The sequence below is a fragment of the Coloeus monedula genome, assembly GCF_965178545.1.
Source record: "Coloeus monedula genome assembly, chromosome: 14".
NCBI lineage: Eukaryota > Metazoa > Chordata > Aves > Passeriformes > Corvidae > Coloeus > Coloeus monedula.
This window is the reverse complement of record NC_138794.1, coordinates 5,477,616-5,499,422: the sequence shown is the minus strand read 5'-3', so window position 1 is coordinate 5,499,422 and position 21,807 is coordinate 5,477,616. Positions and strand designations below refer to the sequence as shown.

The 21,807-nt window shown below is 52.5% G+C and overlaps 2 protein-coding genes across 2 annotated transcripts in view; one reads left to right on the top strand and one right to left on the bottom strand.

Annotated features, from left to right (window-relative positions):
• FANCI (FA complementation group I) overlaps window positions 1-11,211 on the top strand; it is a 23,556-nt gene extending 12,345 nt beyond the window's left edge. Inside the window, exons 20-37 of the mRNA XM_082290575.1 lie at window positions 684-872; window positions 967-1,088; window positions 1,481-1,645; window positions 1,903-2,082; window positions 3,359-3,522; window positions 3,935-4,011; window positions 4,463-4,579; window positions 5,286-5,337; window positions 5,910-6,037; window positions 6,167-6,235; window positions 6,351-6,438; window positions 6,746-6,930; window positions 7,556-7,612; window positions 7,696-7,755; window positions 8,459-8,545; window positions 9,584-9,679; window positions 10,143-10,268; window positions 11,086-11,211. Coding sequence (XP_082146701.1) covers window positions 684-872; window positions 967-1,088; window positions 1,481-1,645; window positions 1,903-2,082; window positions 3,359-3,522; window positions 3,935-4,011; window positions 4,463-4,579; window positions 5,286-5,337; window positions 5,910-6,037; window positions 6,167-6,235; window positions 6,351-6,438; window positions 6,746-6,930; window positions 7,556-7,612; window positions 7,696-7,755; window positions 8,459-8,545; window positions 9,584-9,679; window positions 10,143-10,268; window positions 11,086-11,151 — 2,028 coding nt within the window. The 3' untranslated portion in view covers window positions 11,152-11,211. The remainder of the gene's footprint in view (window positions 1-683; window positions 873-966; window positions 1,089-1,480; window positions 1,646-1,902; window positions 2,083-3,358; window positions 3,523-3,934; window positions 4,012-4,462; window positions 4,580-5,285; window positions 5,338-5,909; window positions 6,038-6,166; window positions 6,236-6,350; window positions 6,439-6,745; window positions 6,931-7,555; window positions 7,613-7,695; window positions 7,756-8,458; window positions 8,546-9,583; window positions 9,680-10,142; window positions 10,269-11,085) is intronic.
• POLG (DNA polymerase gamma, catalytic subunit) lies at window positions 10,774-21,807 on the bottom strand. Its single transcript, XM_082290576.1, has 23 exons — window positions 21,740-21,807; window positions 20,737-21,361; window positions 20,248-20,443; window positions 19,685-19,852; window positions 19,287-19,433; window positions 18,994-19,073; window positions 18,390-18,572; window positions 18,105-18,265; window positions 17,765-17,888; window positions 17,470-17,694; window positions 17,203-17,320; window positions 16,962-17,033; window positions 16,725-16,847; window positions 16,384-16,544; window positions 16,216-16,269; window positions 16,001-16,118; window positions 15,426-15,561; window positions 15,070-15,316; window positions 14,867-14,989; window positions 14,414-14,582; window positions 13,938-14,146; window positions 12,690-12,847; window positions 10,774-11,576 (listed from the first exon to the last, which is right to left on the bottom strand). Exons 2-23 carry the CDS (start codon window positions 21,315-21,317, stop codon window positions 11,515-11,517), a joined length of 3,615 nt encoding a protein of 1,204 aa, XP_082146702.1. The 5' UTR covers window positions 21,318-21,361; window positions 21,740-21,807; the 3' UTR covers window positions 10,774-11,514.

Here is a 21,807-nt window from a genome sequence, read left to right as displayed (position 1 = left end):
GGGCATCTCACCCCTGCCTCAGGCTATTTATTAGAGCTCCCCAAGCATCGTGGTTGTGGGGACCTGTGTGAAAAATGCTCTAGGAATAGTGTACTTCTGTTATCCTCTGTTGAGTTCACCCTGCGGGGTTTTTTTCCCTCCTTTAACTTAATTCCACATAAAACAGTTGTGCAGAGTGTGTGTGTGTGTGTAGCAGGGGGAAGAATTTGCCCTTTGGTTTTGCTCCTTTGAAATTGCTGGAGATGAGACCTCAATGATTTGTTGGATTTCCAAGGGAACAAATTCAAATTAATCTTTTTTTTCCCCCAAGGAAGCTTGTGTGCAGTAGCACACCCAGGAAGGGAGCAGACACTTCAGCTAGAGTGAGAGTCCCATTGGAAATTCCCTTTCCATCTCCTTCAGCACCTGAGGTGTCTGGGTGGAGGGAGCAGTGGGAGTTAAGTCTTTAGATCCCATCTAGAAAAGCTCGGGCAGAGAGCACTGCCCGAAGCTGGAACTGGGCAGCTGTGTGTGGGATTAGTGATCCCCTCAATTTGGGAATGAGGCATATCCTTGAGACTCAAGGCAGCTCCAAAGGCAGCTACAGCTCTTTGCATCCCACTAAAACAGCCTGGCCCTTGTCCACTTCTGCCAGTGACCTCCAGCTGAAAGGCTGAGTGTGACTGTGTGGCTGCTTCCTGCAGGCCCATCTGCTCTGCTGCATCCAGCACTGTCTCGCCTGGTACAAGAGCACTGTGCGCCTGTGCCAAGGAGCTGAGGATGATGACGAGGAGGAGGAGGAGGAGGGCGTGGGATTTGAGCAAAACTTTGAAGAGATGTTAGAATCTGTCACACGACGGATGATCAAGAGCGAGTTGGAAGACTTTGAACTGGTAAATCAGATTTTCAGTTCGACTCAGTGGGAGAAGACGCCGAGTTCTTGTCAGATTTTGAAAAGATTTTTCACTTTTTCCCTTTACCTCTCAGGATAAATCAGCAGATTTTTCGCTGTCTTCTGGTGTTGGTGTGAAAAATAACATCTATGCCATTCAGGTGATGGGAATTTGTGAGGTTCTGATTGAGTACAATTTCAACATCGGGAATTTCAGGTAAAACATTAAATCTTACCCGTTAGCACTAGCTGTGCTATTATTTGCCCAGCTCCTTGAAGTACAGCCTCATTTCAGGCACGGGATGGTAGTGCCAACACAGAATCAGTGATCTGAGCGTGAGTGCCTCATGGCACAGCCACTCACAGAGCCTTGGGGAGTGTTTTCCTTTTGAATATCATGTGTTGTGGGAGATGGGATCTGACATTTTGTAGAAGAGCAGGTTGAGGAGGATTGGGTGAGGTATACACCATGAGGGAGGCCGGGAGATGTAATAGGTCCTTGTTTCATCATTTAGGCAGCGTCATCGTGTAATTTGGCAGCTGAAGCTTCAAATGGGAAACTCCAAGGCTGCATTTTCTCCATTAATGCTTTCTACTACTTTATTGCAGTAGGAATAAGTTTGAGGATGTCCTAGGCCTGTTTACATGTTACAACAAACTCTCTGAAATCCTGAGGGAAAAAGCTGGAAAGAGCAAATCTGCCTTGAGCAACAAAACTGCACGGAGCTTCCTGTCCATGGGTTTTGTCTCTACTCTGCTCACAGCTCTGTTCAGGTGAGAAGGTGTCCAGTCCTCTGTGGAGCAGAGCCAGACATCAATTCAAGCCATGTGTCAGTGTGCTTGGAAAAGCTGGTGCAACTCTATCCTCCCGAGTGTTTCCCTACAAGCTACCAAAACAAAGGGTCTTTTCCACCCTGAGTTCAGTCAGTGATATTATTTGTAAATGCATATTTAAGTTTTGAATCTCTTAGGCCATCCCTGAGCTTCTCCTATGCATCCCCAGTTCTCTGACAGTTCTCCTGGTCCTGCAGGGACAATACCCAGAGCCACGAGGAGAGCCTGGCCGTGCTGCGCTCCAGCACGGAGTTCCTGCGCTACGCTGTCAGCGTCGCTCTGCAGAAGGTGCAGCAGCTGGAGGAGACGGGACAAACGGACGGGCCAGATGGACAAAATCCAGAGAGGATGTTCCAGCACCTCTGCAAAATCACACAGTGAGTCATTGTGGCATGTGGAGACATCAGCAATGTGTTTGGGGGATTTTTGACTCTCAGGTGGGGTTTTGAAAGAAGAATGCAGTCCCTAACTGTGTCAAACAGTTGTTGTTGCTGGGTTGAAGTCACTGCCTTTCTGTGCTCCTGAGAAATCACATGGAGGCACTACAGTTTCTGTGCCATAGGGAGTGATACAGCTCTAATAACTTGGTCTGGAAGAACCAAATGCCATCAAAAATTTTCATCCTCTTTCTGACTTCTGGTTCATCACTCATTGTCACAGAGAAGGTAAGATGATTACAGGCTGGATTCTTGAGGCCTCTGGAATGCAGCGAAGTTAGAATTCACTTTGAGCTACGGAACAAAACAGATGCATGAGGGACACAAGCTTTAGAAAGCATTTGTTTAGGACTTCTGCAAGATGCTTGAAGACATTCATGCATCTAATCCTTTGGAAATCCAAGAATGTGAACCATGTAAATGTCTTTTGGAATCTAGGTCATATCTGCATGGGGTCTTTTCAGAGCCCAGTCAGCAGAGAGCACAAAATGCAAATTACCCCTGCCATGCATAATGCTGGTTTTGTGTCTCGCCCCAAATAATAGAGGCTATTTTTGTTGCAGTCATTAGGACTACATGTGAGCTACATGTTTTGCGTGATTGGACATTGAAACAGAATAAGATCATCTGTGCAGGCAACAGAACTAATGAGAAGAAAGGAGAGGGAACAAAAAAGGGAAGAAGTGGGCTTAGGGAAGCAGGAAAAAGATGTTTGCCTACAAACAGAAAAGTCTCCTTTGGGCCAAACAATTTTGCTTTCCTCACAGCTTTTTACTTTGCTTTGCCTGCCTTTACCTTTCTGATTTTATTTATAGAGAGCCCTGTAGTGAATTCTGACATTTCACAGATCCAAACTGCCGTGAGAAAAGCTCTTTTTGTCACTGGCAGATTTGACACCAGTGGTCAGGGTAGTCTGAGAAAGAGGGAAAGCTGGGTGGAAGAAATGAGTGTATAAAGATGGACTTGAAATGAGATTGGAAGGTCCCTTGGCACCTGGAAAGAATTAAATTATTTAGCTGTGCAGGAAGAATGCAGTAGCTGTTTTGCTGACATTGAAATAAAATCTTCTTAAAAAAGATCTCTTCCCCCACCCTTTTCCTATAGGCAAAAGACCTTCCAATTTAGTTATATTAAAAATACAATCCTAAGAGCAGAATCTAGTTCCTGCCCTGTGCAGCCAGCTTTACTGGAGTAAATCTCATCTCCCATCCCACAGGGTTCTGCTTTGGAGGTACACTTCAATTCCCACCGTTGTTGAAGAATCAGGGAAGAAGAAGGGCAAAAGCATTTCTCTTCTGTGCTTGGAAGGTTTGCTGCGGATCTTCAACACGGTGCAGCAGCTGTACTCTGCCAGGATCCCCCAGTTTCTGCAAGCCCTGGGTAGGCACATGGTACAATTCTGCTCTGGTTTCTACTCTCCAGGTTCCAGCCCACCTGTGGGCAACGTAGGGACCCAGCACCCTTTATCCATCACTAGGGAGAGATGGGTCTGGTTCTTGTCTCTCTGTAACAAGGTGGGCTTAGTAGCATAGATTTTCATACCAGAGACAAGTTCCAGAGATATATTTTACCTGCCTTTATAGAGCTCTCAGTCTGTCAACAGAGGATAGTTGGGGTCTGATATAGCATTTGTCTATTTGAAGTTTGCCTTTAACACATTTTTCTGCTCACCGTGGTTCTGCAGTCTGTATTCCTCCTCTAGCTGTGAGCAGTCTTTCCCACTTTTAGAAATAAATCCTGTATTCTGCTCTTGGCATTTAGCTTTTTTTCTGCACCTCTCTGTCTCTGCCAGATATTACTGATGGTGACGCAGAAGAAACGGATATTAATGTCACGGAGAAAGCTGCCTTCCAGATCCGACAGTTTCAGGTGAGTACCACTGTGTGCTGCAAGTGTTCCAAAGCCTTTGGGATTCTGGCAGGAAACACTGCTAGCTTTCTGTTGCTTGACCACAGGGCTGAGTATGTGATAGCAACTGTGGCAGTGATTCACTAGCAGTTCGGTAAGGTTTCTGATTCCTAAGGAAAGCTTCTTCAGGATGCCCTGCAGAGCTGGGTGGAAGTGCATGTGTATTTACAGAACTCTCAGTTCTTCAGTGCAGCATAAACTTACCTGAGTATTCTAAAAGTCACACTGACCATGTGCAGGCCTGTATGTAAGCACTCCTAACAAAAATCAGCACTTGTTCTTGAGAAGAGTCCTCTTCTTGTACTCCCTGTCATTCTCCTTGCTGCTGATGCCTTTATCTGCCACAGCTTCTGGTTATTTGCTTCTGCAACATGTATTCACACTCAGGGACTGTTTTCCTTCCCACGACCAGAGGTCCCTGGTGAACCAACTCAGCAGTGCTGAAGATGACTTCAACGCCAAGGAAACGCAGTCACTCATCACCGTTCTCTCCACGTTGTCCAAACTCCTGGATCCGGCCTCCCAGCAGGTGCTCCTCAGCCTTCATGTGGTGGCTGGGATGCATGTGACAGCCATATGTGTGGGAAGGAGATTATCAGATGGGGCTGGCATCTGTGGGCTCTGACATGTGTGTCCTGCCTCCTCCCACAGACCCCACCAGGTCAAAGGGACAGTTTTGTTACACTGTGAAGGGTTCTCCTGTCACACGCCTGCAAGGACACTTCAGAGGCAGTTGCCTTGCCATCCCACTCCTGCACATTCTGATCCTGCCTTTGGACACTTGAATGATTTGTTTTCCTGAGCAGGGACTCCTAACATAGCCTAGTTGTGGTATGGCCTCCACATGGGAATAGAGGCAAAAAAGGCCAGCAGACTTGTGTCCAGTCCAAACTGGCTGAGTGCCTAATTCCTTCCACGCAAGGAGTCATTTTCTAAAGTGCCCCAATTTTACAAGCTAGGAACTGCAGTAACTGTGCCAGAAGTCTGGAGTCATCATTTACCTTAAATTAAATGGAGCTGTTACTCTGTCCAGGGGAATGTATAGCCATTACCCTGTCCTGGGTCTCAGCTTTTGACCTGTTAGTAGGCTAAGTGTCCCTTGTGGAACTTCACAGATCATGGCTGGCTGCTCTACTCATCTTCCTTTGCTGTGATCCGTTGTCTTAAATTTTTGTTACTATTTTGTGCTTTGAATTCTGTTTCAAACTCATGGTATCTTTTCTCCTCTTAAATAGTTCCTTCAGTTCCTGACTTGGACAGTCAAAGTTTGCAAAGAAAATGCTCTTGGTAAGTAAGCTTTGAGGAGCATGTTTAGATGTGATGTGTCAGGTCTGATATTAGACCCTTACATGCTCTGCTGGGGTCTGTCCTGGTTTTACCTCTTTGTCAGGATAGATTCAGGTCCCATTCTGTGGCAGATTGCTACAATGCTGTGATTATAAGCACAAGTATTAGGGAAGGAACTCCATCTCTAAATCTTTTAGCATTTCTGAAGGAAAGGAAGCCATTCACTTGACTTTTCTCCCTTGTTACTTAGGCTCAAATTGGGATTTATACTCTGGAAAGACAGTACTCTTGCCAGGGTTTGTATTGCACTTCTTCAGTGCTTTTGGTCACCATTTTTCCACGATCCAAGAGCTCCAGTGTGCCATACTTCCCTTTGCACTCTCACATGGGATGCCTGATGTTTTAAATCCCGCTTTTAGCTGGATTTTTGATAGCTGCAGTATTTTGATAGGATTTTCACCTACTGTTAAATCCATACTGAATCTGAGACTTCCCCTCACTGGATGTCTGATGTTCCTAAGTAGCTAGGCAAGCACTGCACCTGGCAGTGTGTTATTTTCTCTTCCCTACAGAGGATATTTCTTGCTGCAAGGGTTTGCTGTCTCTGCTCTTCAGTGTCCATGTTCTCTACAAGAGCCCTGTCGGTCTCCTGCGGGAACTTGCGCAAGACATCCACGCCTGCCTGGGAGACATAGATCAGGTATGATGCAGGAGTAGCTGAGCTCTTCATCACACAGTGCTGTCAGGTTTGAGTGCATCTCTGATGCAAACTATGTGACAGCAGTTAAAAGTTTTACTCACCAGAATTTGTTTTCTCTCCTCTGCTCAGGACATAGAGGTGGAGGGCCGGTGCCATTTCGCCGTAGTGAATGCCAAGACTGCAGCCCCCACTGTCTGTGTGAGTCAGAACAGACACCTGCAGTGTCCAGGGCTACTGTGCTCAGAGCAGCTTGCAGGTTCCTGTTGTGCCAAACTCCTCCAAAAACCTGTTTTGTTATTGGTTTCTGTCTCAGTTGCTGGTTCTGGGTCAGGTGGATAAGGTCCTTGAAGAGGTGGATTGGCTTATCAAGAAACTCACCAGTCTGGGGTCAGACACATCAGGTAATGAAAGTGGTCCAGTTCTTACTGTTACACCTTTGTCAAAAACAGATGAAGACAGAGAGCAAAAAGATATTTGAGGATTTTGAGATAGCATCATCTGAGGGCAGGTTAAACTCTGCCTTGAGCTGGTTCTACGTGAACAAAGTGAGATAAGGGTGTTCTCACAGAATCCCTCCATTATTATTATTTTCCCCTTGCCCCACTGGGGCTTTATATACCAGACACAGAGATGTGCTTTTGTGCCTCCCACCTGCACAACTGGATTCATTAGACACGCATTCACCAGATATTCATCTCTTTCTTCTAGAAGACTCCTCTCAGGCATCAGATCATACTCAGGCTCTGGAGAAAGGTGTAATTCTGCAGCTGGGAACTCTGCTGACAGTCTATCATGAGCTGGTGCAGACTGCACTCCCAGCAGGGAGCTGTGTGGACACACTGCTGAGAAGCCTCAGCAAGACATACGCAATTCTCACCTCCCTCATCAAACACGTGAGTGTGCTCTGCTGACAGCGGGCTGCCTCTGAGCTAAAAACCTTCTCCCCATCTGCTGCAGCAAGCTCACAGTGACCCCTGGCAGCAGTTAGGCTTGGGACTGGGCTGTTGATCCCTTGCAGGAGTTGAGCCCTTGTTCTGTTGACTTTCATGCCCTCAATTTCATGACCTTTCTGAGCAGTGATAGTTGTACCAGTGGAGATGAAAGCTTCTCTCCAGCTGAATTTGGCTTTGCATGGCTTGGAGTTGCTGTTTCCAGCGTGTCCTGTGGGTTCCTCCACACAACTGTGTGCACAATGAAGGGCACTCACAGCGTTCTCACAGTGCTCACCACTCCTGCCTTTGCCACTCATTCCCTTTCCCTGAAGCAGAACCTGGAGGAACCTGGGCCATGAAACACAGGCCTGTGGAGCTCCTTTGATACGAGGTGGTGACTGCCCCAGAGCTCTCCTCTCACAGCTCTGGATTGCAGACATGGCACCTTGGATGTAGCAAGCCACTGGGGAGGATAGTTGTGCAAATCCTGCCCTCCCCACTGTGCCACTGTATGAGCTGCTTTGAGCTCTGCCTGGATACAGGATGGGAACAGCACACCTAGAAGGAACTCATGTTTTCCTTGCAGTACATCCAGGCTTGCCGCAGCACCTCAAGTACGATTCCAGGAAGACTGGAAAAGCTGGTGAGTGTGAGCAGATTTCTGGGGAAGTGGCTCATTGCCCTGAGTTAGGAGTAACACCAGCCTCTCTCTCTGCTCCTTTGCAGGTGAAGCTCTCAGGTTCCCATCTGACCCCACAGTGTTACTCATTCATTACTTACGTACAGGTAAGGCCTAAATTAACTGGCAGAATCACAGCCAGTCTATCTGGTGCTGAGTGGTGCATCAGCTTCAGTACATGGGCACCCTTGGGGATTATTCATCTTTTTGACATGACCTGAGTTTCTCACAGTTCAAGCTTTACTTTGTCAAATATAGTATAAGACATTTCAGCACCATTGAGACTGAGCATGCTGATTTCTGCTTGAGCAGGGAAGGAGCTGGGTTTTTGCTGGTTTTTTTCCCCTCTGTTCATGTGGGGGTTTTTTTCGATGAGATTAATACTGCTGTTAACCACAATGGCAAATAAAGGTCAACAGCACTGCAGTCATCACAGTGTGAAGCAATGTGGGTGCCAAAGACTGCGGTGCTGGAGCTGGGATTTATCTGCCTGGAGAGGAACTGGGTACTTGTGTGAGGACCACAGGAATTGTACAACATACTGGGGAAGGTGTTGGGGTGTGCAGAGCTATCACTGCTGGGGACTTCTCACACATTCACATTTCTGAATGTGTGAATTAAGAAATTAGTTTTTCTTTCCTTATCTTTTTTTGAGATCATCCCAAATTCCACCCTTGTATCATTACCTTTCTGTTACCTAGCTGGTAATGCTGTTAGCTGGCCAGAGCAAGGACTTCTCTGGCCTTTCTTGGCTGGCATTTCCTTCCCTGCTTACCCTCTAATGACACATCCTTTGGCATCCTCTTTCAGAACATCCACAGTGAGAGCTTAAGCTTTTTAGAAGAAAAGAAAAAGAAGAAGAAAGAGGATGAAGCTGCTGCAGTCTCCACAGTCATGGTAAGACCGACTCACTCCATTAGAACATGGGCTGTATTTGCAGGATCGTACCTCGAGGCTTCTGGTACCTGGTGGCTTCTTACAGATCACCAGACAATTTGTCATTTGGGCCTTTAAGTGAAAATCAAATTTAATCTACGGTAACTTCAGAGAAAAGTCTAAAAAAGCACAAACAAACAAAATGCAACCAAAAAAAAACATAACAAAAGGGCCATCTTCACTAAATGCATCTTAAAATCTCATGGACATGAAACAAAGGTCCATCTGGATAGTCTGCCTTGTCTGGTATTTTTGCCATTCGGGGTAAGCTATGAAATTACAGATATGGGCTAATTTATTGGAACCGATATTGCATCCTCTTTAAGTGTTTCTTAATTTTATCAGTACATTTAAAGATTAAAGAAGGAATGGGTTCCACTCAAGTAAGGCAGTTGAAAACAACTGGATTATTTGTTTGGGAGCAAGTGAACAGGCTGGCAGGTTCCTGGTCCTTGATGTCCTTTGTCTGTGCTCCCAGACAGCATTTCCTCCGTCTCTTCAGCTGTCCCAGACATTCCTGTGATGTTAAGGGTTTAAAAGCCACAGGCATGATCTGCCTAGCTCTTCCCTGAGTGTATGGGAATGGACTGAAATGCTGCATGTCCTTTACCCCTCTGTCACCATGGGGAACGAGCACCAGTGGTGGTGAATAAGCAGGACAACAATGTGGTGAAATGTCAGGGTGCTCCTTGCCTGGATGGCCTGTGCTTGTGATGCCTTGGGAGAGTTGGAGCAGAGGAGCTGCTGACAGGGATATCAGGGCTGTGGGCTGCGGGCAGAGCACAAAACAATGCACAGCAGAGCCTCACTGCAGAACCATCCTGGGAGTCAGTTTAAAACTAGTGACAAAGCTGGCAAGGCTTGCTGGGGCAGCACTGGTACAGAGCAAAGCTGCTGAAGACTCTTCACTAAACTGGGAATGTTATGGTCTTCATGTCAGGCTACAGTGCCATTGTTCCCTCCCAAATCTGACCCATCTCACTCCTCTCTGCATTTCAGGCCAAGGTGCTTCGGGAGACCAAGCCAATCCCAAACCTGATTTTTGCAATTGAGCAGTATGAGAAGTTCCTTATCCACCTCTCCAAGAAGTCAAAGGTAATGTATTGCAGAGATCTTATGTAATTAGGAAGGTGTAAGGACCTTTCAGCCCTTGCCCATGCTCCTGGCCCAACACTGCTGAATTGTTGCCACACTGATGCCAGCCCATGTCCACATCAGTCCTGCCTGTGACCTGTGGCTTCTGGTGGAGCAGGAACATGCACACCTTGTGCCACCTTTCCTCACTCTCTCCCAGTCTGTGTCGTGAAATGTACCACAACAAGATCCTACATGAAAGTGAGAGTAACTGGCAATCATTTGGCTTTTAGGAAGATGTAAATGGGCCCCTGCACTGCATGGGGGCAGGTGCTTTTTCACCCACTTCATGCTTCAATCCTGCGTTATTACTGTGAGGGACTCTGTCCCAGTGCTGTGCAAAGGACTAGACAGGGTAGAACACTAAGCTAAGATGCTCATGGCTTCATGTTTCCCCTGCCTGTTTCCCCCTTGGTTGCTGCAGGTGAACCTGATGCAGTACATGAAGTTAAGCACCTCCCGGGATTTCCGCATCAACGCGTCCGTGCTGGACAGTGCCCTGCAGGAGCGCAACTCGGAGGATGCTGAGAACGAGCCACACAATGACCAGGTCAGAACTCATTTAGCTGCTTTTACTGGAGGTATCCTCCTCTTTAGAAGCCAGCTGTATCTGTGAGTTGTGCAGGAATGTGTGAAGTTAGGACAGCTTGTTTTTTCCCTGGGTTAGCTCTCACTTTAATACTAAGCTGATAGGAAGGAGTGAACAGTTTCTCTCAGAACACCCCCTACACCCCACCCTCTGCCTTGAGTGGCCTTTTATTTTCATGTACCAGCTCTGTGTCCCTAGTCTTGGGGAAGTGAAGCTGTTCTTAGGCCTTGTTCTTTGCCTCAGAAAGCAGAGAGGTCTATCAGCATTACACATGAGGATCTACTGCCTGGCCAGGATCAGACCTTTGCAGAATGATGCAAAGTGGTTTTGTATGCAGGTTTTTGTAGATAAAGACCTGGCAGGGCAAATTCTGCAAGGCATCATTCTCAGAGCCATCTCTACTAGGGAGTGCTGGTGACAGCAGTGCCGCCTGTGCTGGCTAAAAAAAATAAACAGTTTACTCTGCTGATTGTCCAGGTTTTTATTGGTGCTTCTGTCCATATTTTCCTGAGTGTTTCAACAAGCCAAAACCCAGGACAGAGTCCCTGTTCTGTGCCACTGGTAGCCTGTGGTCTAAGCATGAATTGGGAAGGTGGGTGGTCCATAGGGAAAGTCTCAGTGGCTGACAGGAGTTCCATTTCAGGTCCTTATGTTGGGGAGGAAAAAAAAGCTAAATCCTGTTCTGTACACCTGGCTTCTTGCTCTAGGTAAACACTCCTTAGACTACTCACACAAAAACAATCACACTCTGATGCTGCTCTCTCCCTCCCCTCTCCAGAGCAGCACAGCGGAGCAGACAGATGAGAACCAGGAACCCAAAAAGAAGAGACAGAGAAAAAAATAAACGGGGCCTGCTGCTGCTGCCTCCTCTCACAGTGCCTGTTCCATGGTGGACTCGTCTTGGTCGCAGGCTGCAGATCCAGAGATGATGGTTTATTGCTTCTCTTGCCAAATACTTATGACTTCTTCCCTTGAGTCCACGGGACTGACTCTGGCCCCTGTGTCAGGTTTCACAGCTGGCTGCTGCCATCAGAAGTGCCTCTGCTATTCAAAGGTGCTGCTACAAGATCTTCCCCAGGAACATCCCTCCTTACAGCAAAAAGGGAAGGGAGTGACTGGGATCAGTCCCTGCCAAAAGATCTGCTTCTGAAAGGACAATGAGGCTTTGGCACGCCGTCTGGACAATTGTCCTGGCACTCTGGTGTCGTCACTGCTTCTCCAGCGAACCTTTGGTTATTTCAATTATCTGATATATATCCAGTGCTTCCCCTGGAAGACAAGGGGACAGTCAGTTCCCTGCAGGACACTCAGACTGTGAAACGTAAGAGAGCGATGCTTCGGATTTGCTTTAGTTCAGAGCATGTAGCACAGAAAGCCCTAAATTTATTCAAACTTCTGTTTTGGGTGGTGGTGACAATGAAGGGGCCAGCACCAGTAGGAAGCTGGGGACGTGTGCTGTTCTGCCTTGGAGCTGAAGCTGCTGTGTGCAGCTCCTGAGCAGCGAGAGGCCACAGCTTCCTCTGCCCAGGGTGGTTTGACACGTTTTTGCTGTTACGTTTTTGCTGATCCTGACTGCGATGCACTTGTTTAATTTGCCTTGTTCTTGGTGAAAAGTGCCCTTTTTGCCTACAGAGCACAAATCCTGTTTCTGAAAGCACCCTTTGCCTGTAAGACTCTTAATAAGGGGTACTTAAGGGCGGAGCATCTGGTGTGTGCAGTGACTGAGAGAACAAATCTGAGGGCAGGTTCTTCCCTTATCTGGGAAAGAGCTGCTGCACAGTGAGGAGGAGCTGCTTTCCCAGCCACGAGTTAAATGTTTGCTTGCAACAATTAGAGGGTTACATTGAGTGCAGACAGGGATGACTTGAGGCCCTGGGACTGCTGAGAAAGCACCCAGCAACACCACTGCAGTTCTCTGAAAAGAGCTGTGCTGGGCTAAGGGAGAGTGGGGAAGGAGGGAAAGGAATGAAGGATGGAAATATTTGGGTCTGCAGGGCAAAATAGCCAAGGTTGTTGAGGTGCCTCCTTTCAGAGAAGGAGAAGTTAAATTTGGGTTGTGTTAAAAGTGCACAGGAGGGCTCCTCTGAGGAGCACAAAGCAAACATAGCATGGGAGAACAGAGCCAGGCCTGGCTCATCACTGTCACAAATATTTGGAAGCAGCAGCACAAACTGCACGAGGCCTGAGGAAAGAGGGGCAGGCTCCAGCACGGTGGTTGCCCCGCAGGTCAGGTGAGAGGTCAGGAACCAAGGGGCTTATGAGGTGCCTCAGCTGAACAGAGGAGCCCTGAGGGAATGACTACTTAGGCCAAGTGCTCTGCTTAAGCTGGGAAGGCTCGTGCAGAGATGATTACAGGGGGCAGCTTGCACAGACACCGCTCACCTTGAGGGATGCCGTACTTCTCCATCCCCGTGGGATTTGATGGTGTCACACAGTTCATGGTCACCTCTTTCCTTAAGCACTGGTCAATGTCCACCGCACTGAAGAAAGCCACTGACTGTGGCAGATCCTGCAGGCCCAGTTTGTAGGCAAACATGCACCTGGAGAACGAGAAAGCAGGTGGGACGGTGCTGGACAATCACCCTTGGCCTGGTCACACTCAGTTCTGACCAGGCACTTTCACCAAACACTGGCCAGCCACCCCTCACAAGGTACTCTGCACCCACATCACTCAGCAGGTGGGGGACAAGATGTTTTCTAAGTCCTGGGTAGCAAGAGAGTCAAGTATTGCTAAAGTGGGCATGGGAGGAACAGTAACGGTGCCTCCTTGGAAGTAATGGAGCCTCCTGGGGAGAAGGGAAGAATCCAGCCCCTCACTGCTGGCTAATCCTCTCTGGCAGGCAGAGCAGATGCGGGATTTTCCCAGCAGGAAGCCCTGTGCTCGCAGGAGCCGGCACAAAGGCAGGAACGTCAGGGTGCCTGTCCCCGCTGCGGCTGCAGAAAGGCTGTTTGCAGCATCCCTGCCTCCCCACGGGAGAAACAGCTCACCTTGGCCAGCTCCCGTGTAACCAAATACCCCACGGTGCTGGGAGGGGGATTTGGCAAAGCTGCCTGTGCCACAGCTGGATCAACAGGAGCCCTTTGAGGTCAGGAGCTTTCTAGGCTGAGCTTAGTTTTGCATGGGGCAGGGAAGCAGCAGGAGCACCCCAAGCACACTGTGGGAGGGGCGACAGTGCTGGTGCTCACAACAGATGAGCCGTGCCCCTTGCTGTCCCCTGAAGGCAGCAGGGGACTAGGGATGGGACAGGTTCAGGCTCCCAGCTCCTCAACCAAGCCCAAAGGCTGCTGCCATGTGACAGCTGCAGACCTGAAAGGAGCAGGAGGCAATTCACTTTCATTCCAGCAGAGCCAATGAATGGCCCCATCACTGCAGGAGCCAGAAACTGATGATATCCCCCTCTTGCCAGTATATTATCCCTGGAAATCAAAGCCGAGGTCCATTTATAGCCACCTGAGTCACACATGAAGGAACTGCAGCCTCCAGTGCTGCTAACTTGCCCTGAGCAGAAGAAAACTGCTCTGTACCAGCTTGCTGTAGGCAAAGCCAACTCCAGCCCCTGGGGCTTGCCTGTCCCTCTCCAGAGTCACTGCTGCCCCTCCCCAGGAGACACCAGAGCCATCACATCTCACCTTGTGAGGAGGTTGGTGATCTGCAGGGCCAGGGCTGCCCGGTAGCGATCCTGGTGCTGCACCAGGTACCGCACCTCGTCGTGGATGCTGATGCAGAAGCGCCCGTTGATGTCAAACTCCTCAAAGAGCCACTTCATGGCAACGAGCATGAGGTGCAGGTAGTCAACAGCTGAGCTCTGCACCACCCAGTTCACTCTGCTGGTCACAAACTGGTGAAAGGAGACACAGATGGACAGTAAGAGAGCGCTGCAGTCAAGGGCACGGTACCCTTACAGGACAGCTCCTGGGAGAAATCTCTTCAACTCAGGGTGCTTGAGTTTTCTTGATGGCATGGAGATAAAGGCACAGTGGGTTTCCTGAATGGCTGCAAGAGCCTAGTGGGTCTCCAGCAATCTAAGAGGGGCTGAACATCAGGTACCCATTTTGGAGAAGAGGAGCAAAGCCAAAATCTCAGCAGCCCAGAGCTACATCCTTACCTCCCCCTTGACCATGGCAGGCTCCAGGGCCCTGCTGATGTGACAGCCCAGCACTGGGGTCTGTGGGGAGGGGGATAAGGCAATGCTTTCCAGCTTGTTGAACATCTCAGACTCGGTGCCTCCAACCCACACTCGTTGCTCCACCACATTCCACTTCCCCTTCCGGGACCTGTGGGGCAGAGGGGAGGTTTGCTGAAGTGTGGGAGTGGGCTGCAGGTCCCCATTTGAGATCCTCAAACACCCTCCTGGTTTGGGGCAGCAGGATGAGACCCTGCTAATTGTTCACTGGGAGAGTGGGTGAGGCTGAGAGCCCCCAGATCAAACCTCCCTGGCCCAGCAGGAAGGGTGGACCAAGACTCCAGCCCCATCTGCCTTCTCTGCCCACTGCCCATCGGGCTGCAGCCCTCTCCACATCCCAACGCCACAAAGCTGTGCAGGGTCAGCCAATCTCACCTCTTCACGGCTTCTCTCTGGAGCCGCTGGACATCCTGGGCCGACACTGATCCATCCTCCGCCCTGTCCACAGCCAGGTCCAGCTTTGCCACCAGCCACTCCCCCTCCTCGGAGAGATGAAACCTGGAGGAGAGAGCGAGTAACCCATCTCCAGTGGGACACTGCCAGCAGCCGGGTCCCCGCTGTCCCCGGGCAGCACCCACCTGCGGATGCCCTTGGTGACGGCGTACATCTGCTGCGCCTTCTCGCGCGCCTGCTGCTGCGTGAGCCGGTGGTTGAACTGCATCAGCAGCCGCTCGGCAAAGGGCTGCCCCGCCCCGTAGATGCGCCCGTAGTTGAAGACCTTGGCGTGCTCCCGGCTGATGCCCACGGTGGCGGCCGTCTTGCTGTGCAGGTCCGTGGCGTTGCTCTTCTTGCCCTGCAGAGTCATCCAGCCGAAGGCCGTGCAGCCTGCGGGAGCGGAGCAGAGGGTGGGCACCAGGCGGGATCAGGATTGGGATCGGGGAGATCACCGCCCTGGCCAGTAAAGCCGCTCCCCCGCGGCGCAGCCCCGGCTCACCGTGCATGCCAGCGAACTGCGCCTCGCCGAGCACGGCGGCGATCCAGAGCTCCTGGGAATCCACGTCTGCTCCCACCAGGGAGTAGCCGGGTGGCACCTGGACCATGGCTTTCAGCTCACTGCCCACCCGGTCGGCCTGCAGGACACGATGCCAAGCTCAGCACATCCCTCTCCTCCTCCATGGCACAGGAGCAGCCTTCCTCCCACAGCCACAGTGTGCTGGCACAGCACCCCCCGTGCTCCTAAGTTTTGTTCTCAATGTCAAAACCGGGTTTAACCCATGGTGGAGCATCACCCACTTGGTTACTCCAGCACAGAAGAAGGGGAGCTTGAGAAAGGACAGAAACTGGTACTTTCTTTCCCTTTCACCACATCCTGAAGCTCCAGAGCTTCTGCCAACTCCTTCCCCTCTCCCACAGCAAAGCACATCAACAAGACCACCCCAGCACTGGCCCTGCCACCACAAATCCCAGCATCCATATCCAACTCCTATTCCAACCCAAGCAGCTCCCATCAGTCCAAAACACAGAGGGAGCCCCAAAACACCCCTGGCAAGGATCCAAGCGTGGCCATACCCGGGCGTTGCTGGCCGTCAGCCAGGTGGGCTCCACTGCTCGGCGGGTGACAGTGCCTGCGGTCACCACCTGCGGCAGGATGGCTCCGTAACTGTCCTCCTCGCTATAGTCAGGATGCCTGGGACAGAGGCGAGGATGAGCATCATCCTGCAAGAGCCCTCCTGGCGCGGGGTAAAGGGAGCAACAGCCCAGATTTGGATCATTCTGCCCCGTACCTGGTCACCACACGAGGCAGCTCCCCCTTCTTCAGCCACACCACCATCTGGGAACTGGGAGGACACAAGGCAGGTGAGATGCTGAGCTCCCCTGTGCATCCACACAAACTCCCCTGTCTCAACACAGCCTCCACCTGCAGGGGTGTCACCATGAAAGCAGCTGCTCACCTGATCCGCTTGTGAGCGTTCCTCCAAAACGAGATCATTTTGTTAATCTCAAGGGCTCTTGTCCCATGGGTGCGGCCCACAGCAGCCCGCAGGGTGCCGTCCTCCATCTGGGGCAGGAAATCCTTGGCAAAAGGGCTTCCCACGTTGTTATCGTTCCCATCCTTTAGCGGCAAAAGAGGTGTCAGGGCTCAGCAAGCCACCACACCACATCAGCAAAGCTCTGTGCATTCTTCTGTCCCAGCTACAGGGATGGACTTCCCCCACCCAACCCCACGGGATGAGATCACGTGGGTCCCAGCAGCACTGTGGGGACAGGAAGAGCCCCAGGAGCCCCAGCTTGCCTTGTGAGGCAGCTTGAAGAACCAGCACCCAGGGATGTTGACATCGTTGTAGGGACCATTGCCATGGTGGAATGAGGGCTGGCTCTTCATCTCTGCCTGCTTGCTCAGCTCTTCCATCTCCTCCTGCGACCAGCAAAGTGAGACAATGCCAGGAACATTTTCAGGCATGGCAGGAGGGGGAAATCAAGTAAAGAGAGACCAATTCACCACCCCATTCCACAGGAAACCCCTCCTTACCAGCACCAGGCTCTGGCCTGCTTTGCTCATTTTCTCCTCTGGATCCACCTCAATCTGGCTCAGCTCTTCCATCTGCAGCAGAGAGGGACCGTGGGGGAAACCAGATCAAACACCAATCCTCCCTTATTAAAGGGAATTTCTTACTTGGAGCTGCACACAGGGCTGGTTACTGCATGCACTCAGGAAGAAGCACAGCCCCACCCCTCCCTCCCACCAGGGAACCCTCCATCCCTTCCTTCACCTTCTGCCACATTGTGCTGCTATCCATCACCAGCTCGTCCTCTACAGCAGACTCCAGCCCTGGGGGCTGCTCCTTGCCCTTCTCCAGGCAGTGCTGCCTGTACAGGTTCTCGATCACCCTGGCAGAGGAGAGGGGAGGGCTGATGCACCCACAACGGGGCCCAAGGCTCTGGGGCAGCTCCTGGGCACAGTGCCAGGGCTCTGGGGAGCTCCCACAGATATCCCCATGGAGCAGCTCCCAGCCCAGCACCCCATTACATCCCCTCACCTGTGTGGGCAGGAGGGGCCATCGGTCTCTAGAGGGGCTGCTGGCAAATTGTCCTGCCGTCCTGGCACCAGGTATCCCCAGCCGTGTTTTTCCGAGTAATGGAGGGGGAAGCCATCCCAGGCCAGGCGCATCAGCTTCGGGGTCACTCTCATCTGCAGGCTGATGAGGCTGGGGCCAGGCACCCACCCCTCCTCCTCCAGGCGTGGGCACAGCTTGCGGTACCAGCTGGGGAGCAGCAGGGATGGGTCAGAGAGCGCAGGGCAAGCCCTGGGGACACCCAGGGTCCCCAACTCACCCTGGGTGGCCTGGCAGGTGCTGGAGTCTCTTGGGTTGCAGTGCAACTGTCTCCTTCAGGCGCTCCAGACAGAGCTGGCTTGCAGGGACTTTCAGCTCCTCATCCTCACTGGGGGGACCAGGGTCTGGTGGGGCAAGAAGAACTGTCTGGCAAAGGGTCCTCTGTGCCACCCTTCTGGGGACAGGGACATCAAACCAGTCCCCCACCACATGCAGCTGCATGGGACACAGGCCAGCAATGATTTACCCTGCAGCACCAACAAACCTTGTCCCTTTGTCTGGGCACTCCTGGGGAGGCAGCCCTGGAGCATCCCTCCTCCCCAGGGATCACCTGTGCTCACCCTCCTGCCACTCCTGCGCTGACTCTTCTGCATCCATTGCTGCCAGGGAGACCTGGCTGTTCCCATCCTGGCCTTTCTTCTTCTTCTTCCCTGTATTCTTCTTTTGCTTAAACTCCTGTGTGTCCCACTCAAGATCCCACAGCCAAGGGTCATCCTTGTACCTGATGATACATTGTTGTCACACCACAGCTTTGCTTCTGTCCCTCACACCCACCCACAGCCCCCCATGGACCACCTGGTGCCTGAGCTCCTTCCAGCAGGACCTGCAGCCCCAGCCCACGGTACCTGTGCTCGTGCAGCAGCTGGCAGGCATCATTGGCCAGGTTCATCAGGGACTTCTTCATCTCCTTCTGCAGATCCTCGTAAATACCCTGAGCGTCATTCAGGTACCTCTTCCAATTCCCATTGACCGGCAGGTACGACACTCCCATCTCCAGCATCCCTGCAAATGTCACAGGGTGGGGGCACCTGGGCCCCAAAGCAGCAAGGAATTAGGTATCTGCCAGAGAGGATTTGCCCTGGAAGCACCAGACTACAATAGATACAAATGTGTCTTCATCTAGAGTTTCCCAGCCTCACACAATCCTCGATGCTCTTCCTCTAAACTGTAATGATCTCTGTATCTTCTGCCTGCCCTGTGCAACAACCCTAAAACTGTATAGCTCCAGGCTGCCTCAGGAAACCTGCTCACCTTCCCCAGCCACTGTGCTGCTGTCTATTCCTGCTCACCTACACAGCAGGGGTCTGAAGTCCCTCCTGAAAAGAGGTTCAGGACACCCTAAGGACATGAGGAGCCACATCTCATGCCCAGAGGGACTGTGACCCTCCCCACTGCCCACCAAGCCCACAGCCCCCTGGCCAATGCCAGCCAGAACTTGGCAGCTCTCACCTCTCCATGAACAGTGGCAGCTGCTCTTGAAACACCTCATGGGTAGCCTGGACATCACGGGCACAGTATGACATCAGGTCCTGAGGACAGCAGCAGGTGAGAGCAGGAAAAGCAGCCACCCCTCTGCCAGCACAGGGCAAGGCATCGGGGCTGCAGGAACCCAGAGCAGGTCACAGCCCCATGCACACACAAAGCTGCAAGAGAGGGCAGCAAAATAGAAACTACCCCAGCAACTACTACCACCCTGCTCCCCTCTCCAGCTCCTGCTGCCTGTCAGGATGGTGGAATGGCACCTGGAAATGACTCCTGACATCAGCCATGGTGCCCTTCACAAAGGTCTCCCGTGCCTCCTTCTCCAGCGGCTCCCCCCCGACGTAGAGTGCGTGCACATCGGCCAGGTTGTTGATGCTGCTGACGTGCACCCAGTCCCACGAGGTGATCTGTGGACAACAGGGGGGTCAGGCAGTGTGGGAGGAGGACCAGCTGCAGCCAAGATCAGGAGGAGTAGAGGATGCTGCTGCTCCAGTTTAAACCAAGGCCACCTTATCTGAAATGTGCTGCGAGAGCTTCACTCAGCAGAGCTGCTCCAACAGCTCCCACTCTGCCAGTACAGGAGCAAACAGCCCCATCACAGGAGCACACGGTCCCCTGCCGCCCACACTGCTGCCAGCAGCTCAGCTCCCTCACTCACCGCTGGCCCCTCTGTCTTGCTGCGTGTTTTCTTCATGTGCTCCTTGACCTGCTGCAGCCCCTTCCTCTTGCCGTGCTTGGCAGCCATCCAGAGGCTGCGCTGGAAGCCCGTCAGCCCCGAGATGGCCATGTGCATGCTCATGGTGTCCAGGAAACGCATCTTGGAGCCCTGGGACACAACACAGTGGGAGAAAAGTGAGGGTTTGGGATATGCTGGAGGAGCTGCAATTCCTCTGCTCAAGCTGCTTTTGCTAAGGGAAACTTTGCCTCCCACACTCCCCTTTTGAGAGCCAAAAGCATGCCCAGTGCAGGCTGTCAGCTGCTCAAAGGCTCCTGCCACCTACCCGGCTGTCACCCTGCAGCCTCCAGCAGCCTTAGAGGATGCAAGAACCTTTTCCTCTAAAGGGATCCAACCTCAGCCTGCTCTGCAGGACAAGGTGAACACAAACCTGGGGTACCTGTGCAGAACAGCATCTATCAAAATAACCCTCAAGAGCCAATGCAAATGATTATCTGGGTAAGGAGTTGCAGCTGCCAGTACAAAGCAAAGGCTCAACGGATTACCTGGATAAAGTACTGCTCCTTGATGAACGCCCGGTCGAAGGCCACATTGTGTCCCACCACCACTCTCTCCATCCAGTCCTGTTTGCTGGCACAGCTGGCACCTGCTGGGCTCTCCAGGGGAATGAGGTCAGCCAGGGTGAGGTGGCTGGACCAGGAGTAACGCTGCTCCAGCAGTCGCCTGCTGCACCACGAGTACCTGCGGGGGACACGTGGCACCGGCAGCTGTCACAAACAAATCACCTGCAGTGCCATGGGCCGCTGAGCAGGACCCCACCTGTGGGAGGGAGCTGACCCACCCTGGGGAGCGCTGCACTTGCCAAGCAGTACACACATTCCAGAGCCACGCTTTGGGGCTTCGTTGTGTCTTTCCTGCAAGCCAGCAGTGGATTGCAGGAAGAGGCTCCGCTCAGGAGCATCCCCATCCTTCTCAAAACTCCTCCTCCCCACCCCTGCCGTGACCCCAGCGTCGCTGCTGGCACGGCATCTCACCAGGCGTGCGGCGAGACCGCCACGGCCAGCGTCGGGCACTGGCCATCAGCCACGCACACCTCCACATCCAACACCAGCGCCCGCTCTTCGGGGAAGTCGACAGCCTCTGCTCGCCCATCGGGGCCGTAGCGGGTCCAGCCCAGCTTCCACGCCCACTGCTCGGGCAGCGGGGGCAGCTCGCAGCGCAGCAGCTCGTTGGCCGCCTCCAGGTAGGGCAAGCTCTGCTTCTGCGCCAGGAGGCGAAAGTGCTCGTCGATGTTGTCCCCGTACATGCGGGGCAGCCGCAGGTCCACGTCGGGCAGCGTGGAGGTCTCCTTGCCCCACAGCTCGTGGCGCTGCAGGTGCTCCACGCTCCGCCGGACCTCCTCCGCCGAGTAGCGCACCCGGGCGCCCCGGAAGATCTGCTCGTGGAGGGTCCTGGACAGCATCTGGATGTTGAGGGGGTTCATGCGCCGCTGGCCCGCGGCCGGCTCCTGGCTCGGCTCCTGCGGCAGCGGGCTGCTGGCCGAGGAGCTGGAGTGGCATCGCCGGGGCTGGGGGCTGCAGCCCCTCAGCGAGCGCACCCAGGACACGCGGCTCATCGCCACCCCTGCTCCGGGACGTGCCCCGGCACGGGCAGCTGGAGCTGCGGGCGGAGAAAAGGCGAGGGGTGAGCTCAGCACTGGCCACCACCCCCGCCATGCACGCATTGTCCCGTACAGTCCCGCACCCCTCTGTACAGCCGTGCCCCCCATAAACCCGTGTCCCCATACTGACGTTTTCCCGCACACAGCGGTGCCCCCAAACAGATGAGTTTCCCCCATACCGGGGTTTTCCCCCATAAAGCCGTGCCCCCCATACAGATGTTATTCCCCCACACAGATGTTATTCCCCCACACAGATGTTATCCCCCGTACAGATGCTATCCCCCGTACAGATGTTATCCCCCGCGCAGATGTTTTCCTCCGTACAGATGTTTTCCCCCATACAGATGTTTTCCCCCTCAGTTGCCCCCGGCTCCCACCTGGTCCCGGCACGGGCTGCAGGGGCCTGGACCGCCGGGCAGATCCAAATCCGGGCGCCCGGGGGAGC

Coding starts and splice junctions, on each gene's coding strand:
- POLG (XM_082290576.1), bottom strand. CDS start 21,317: ATGAGCCGCGTGTCCTGGGTGCGCTCGCTGAGGGGCTGCAGCCCCCAG. Junction 18,266..18,389: donor CAGCTGCTGCACGAGCACAG/GTACCGTGGGCT, acceptor ATGTATCATCAG/GTACAAGGATGACCCTTGGC. Junction 15,317..15,425: donor GCAGTTCGCTGGCATGCACG/GTGAGCCGGGGC, acceptor CCGCTCCCGCAG/GCTGCACGGCCTTCGGCTGG.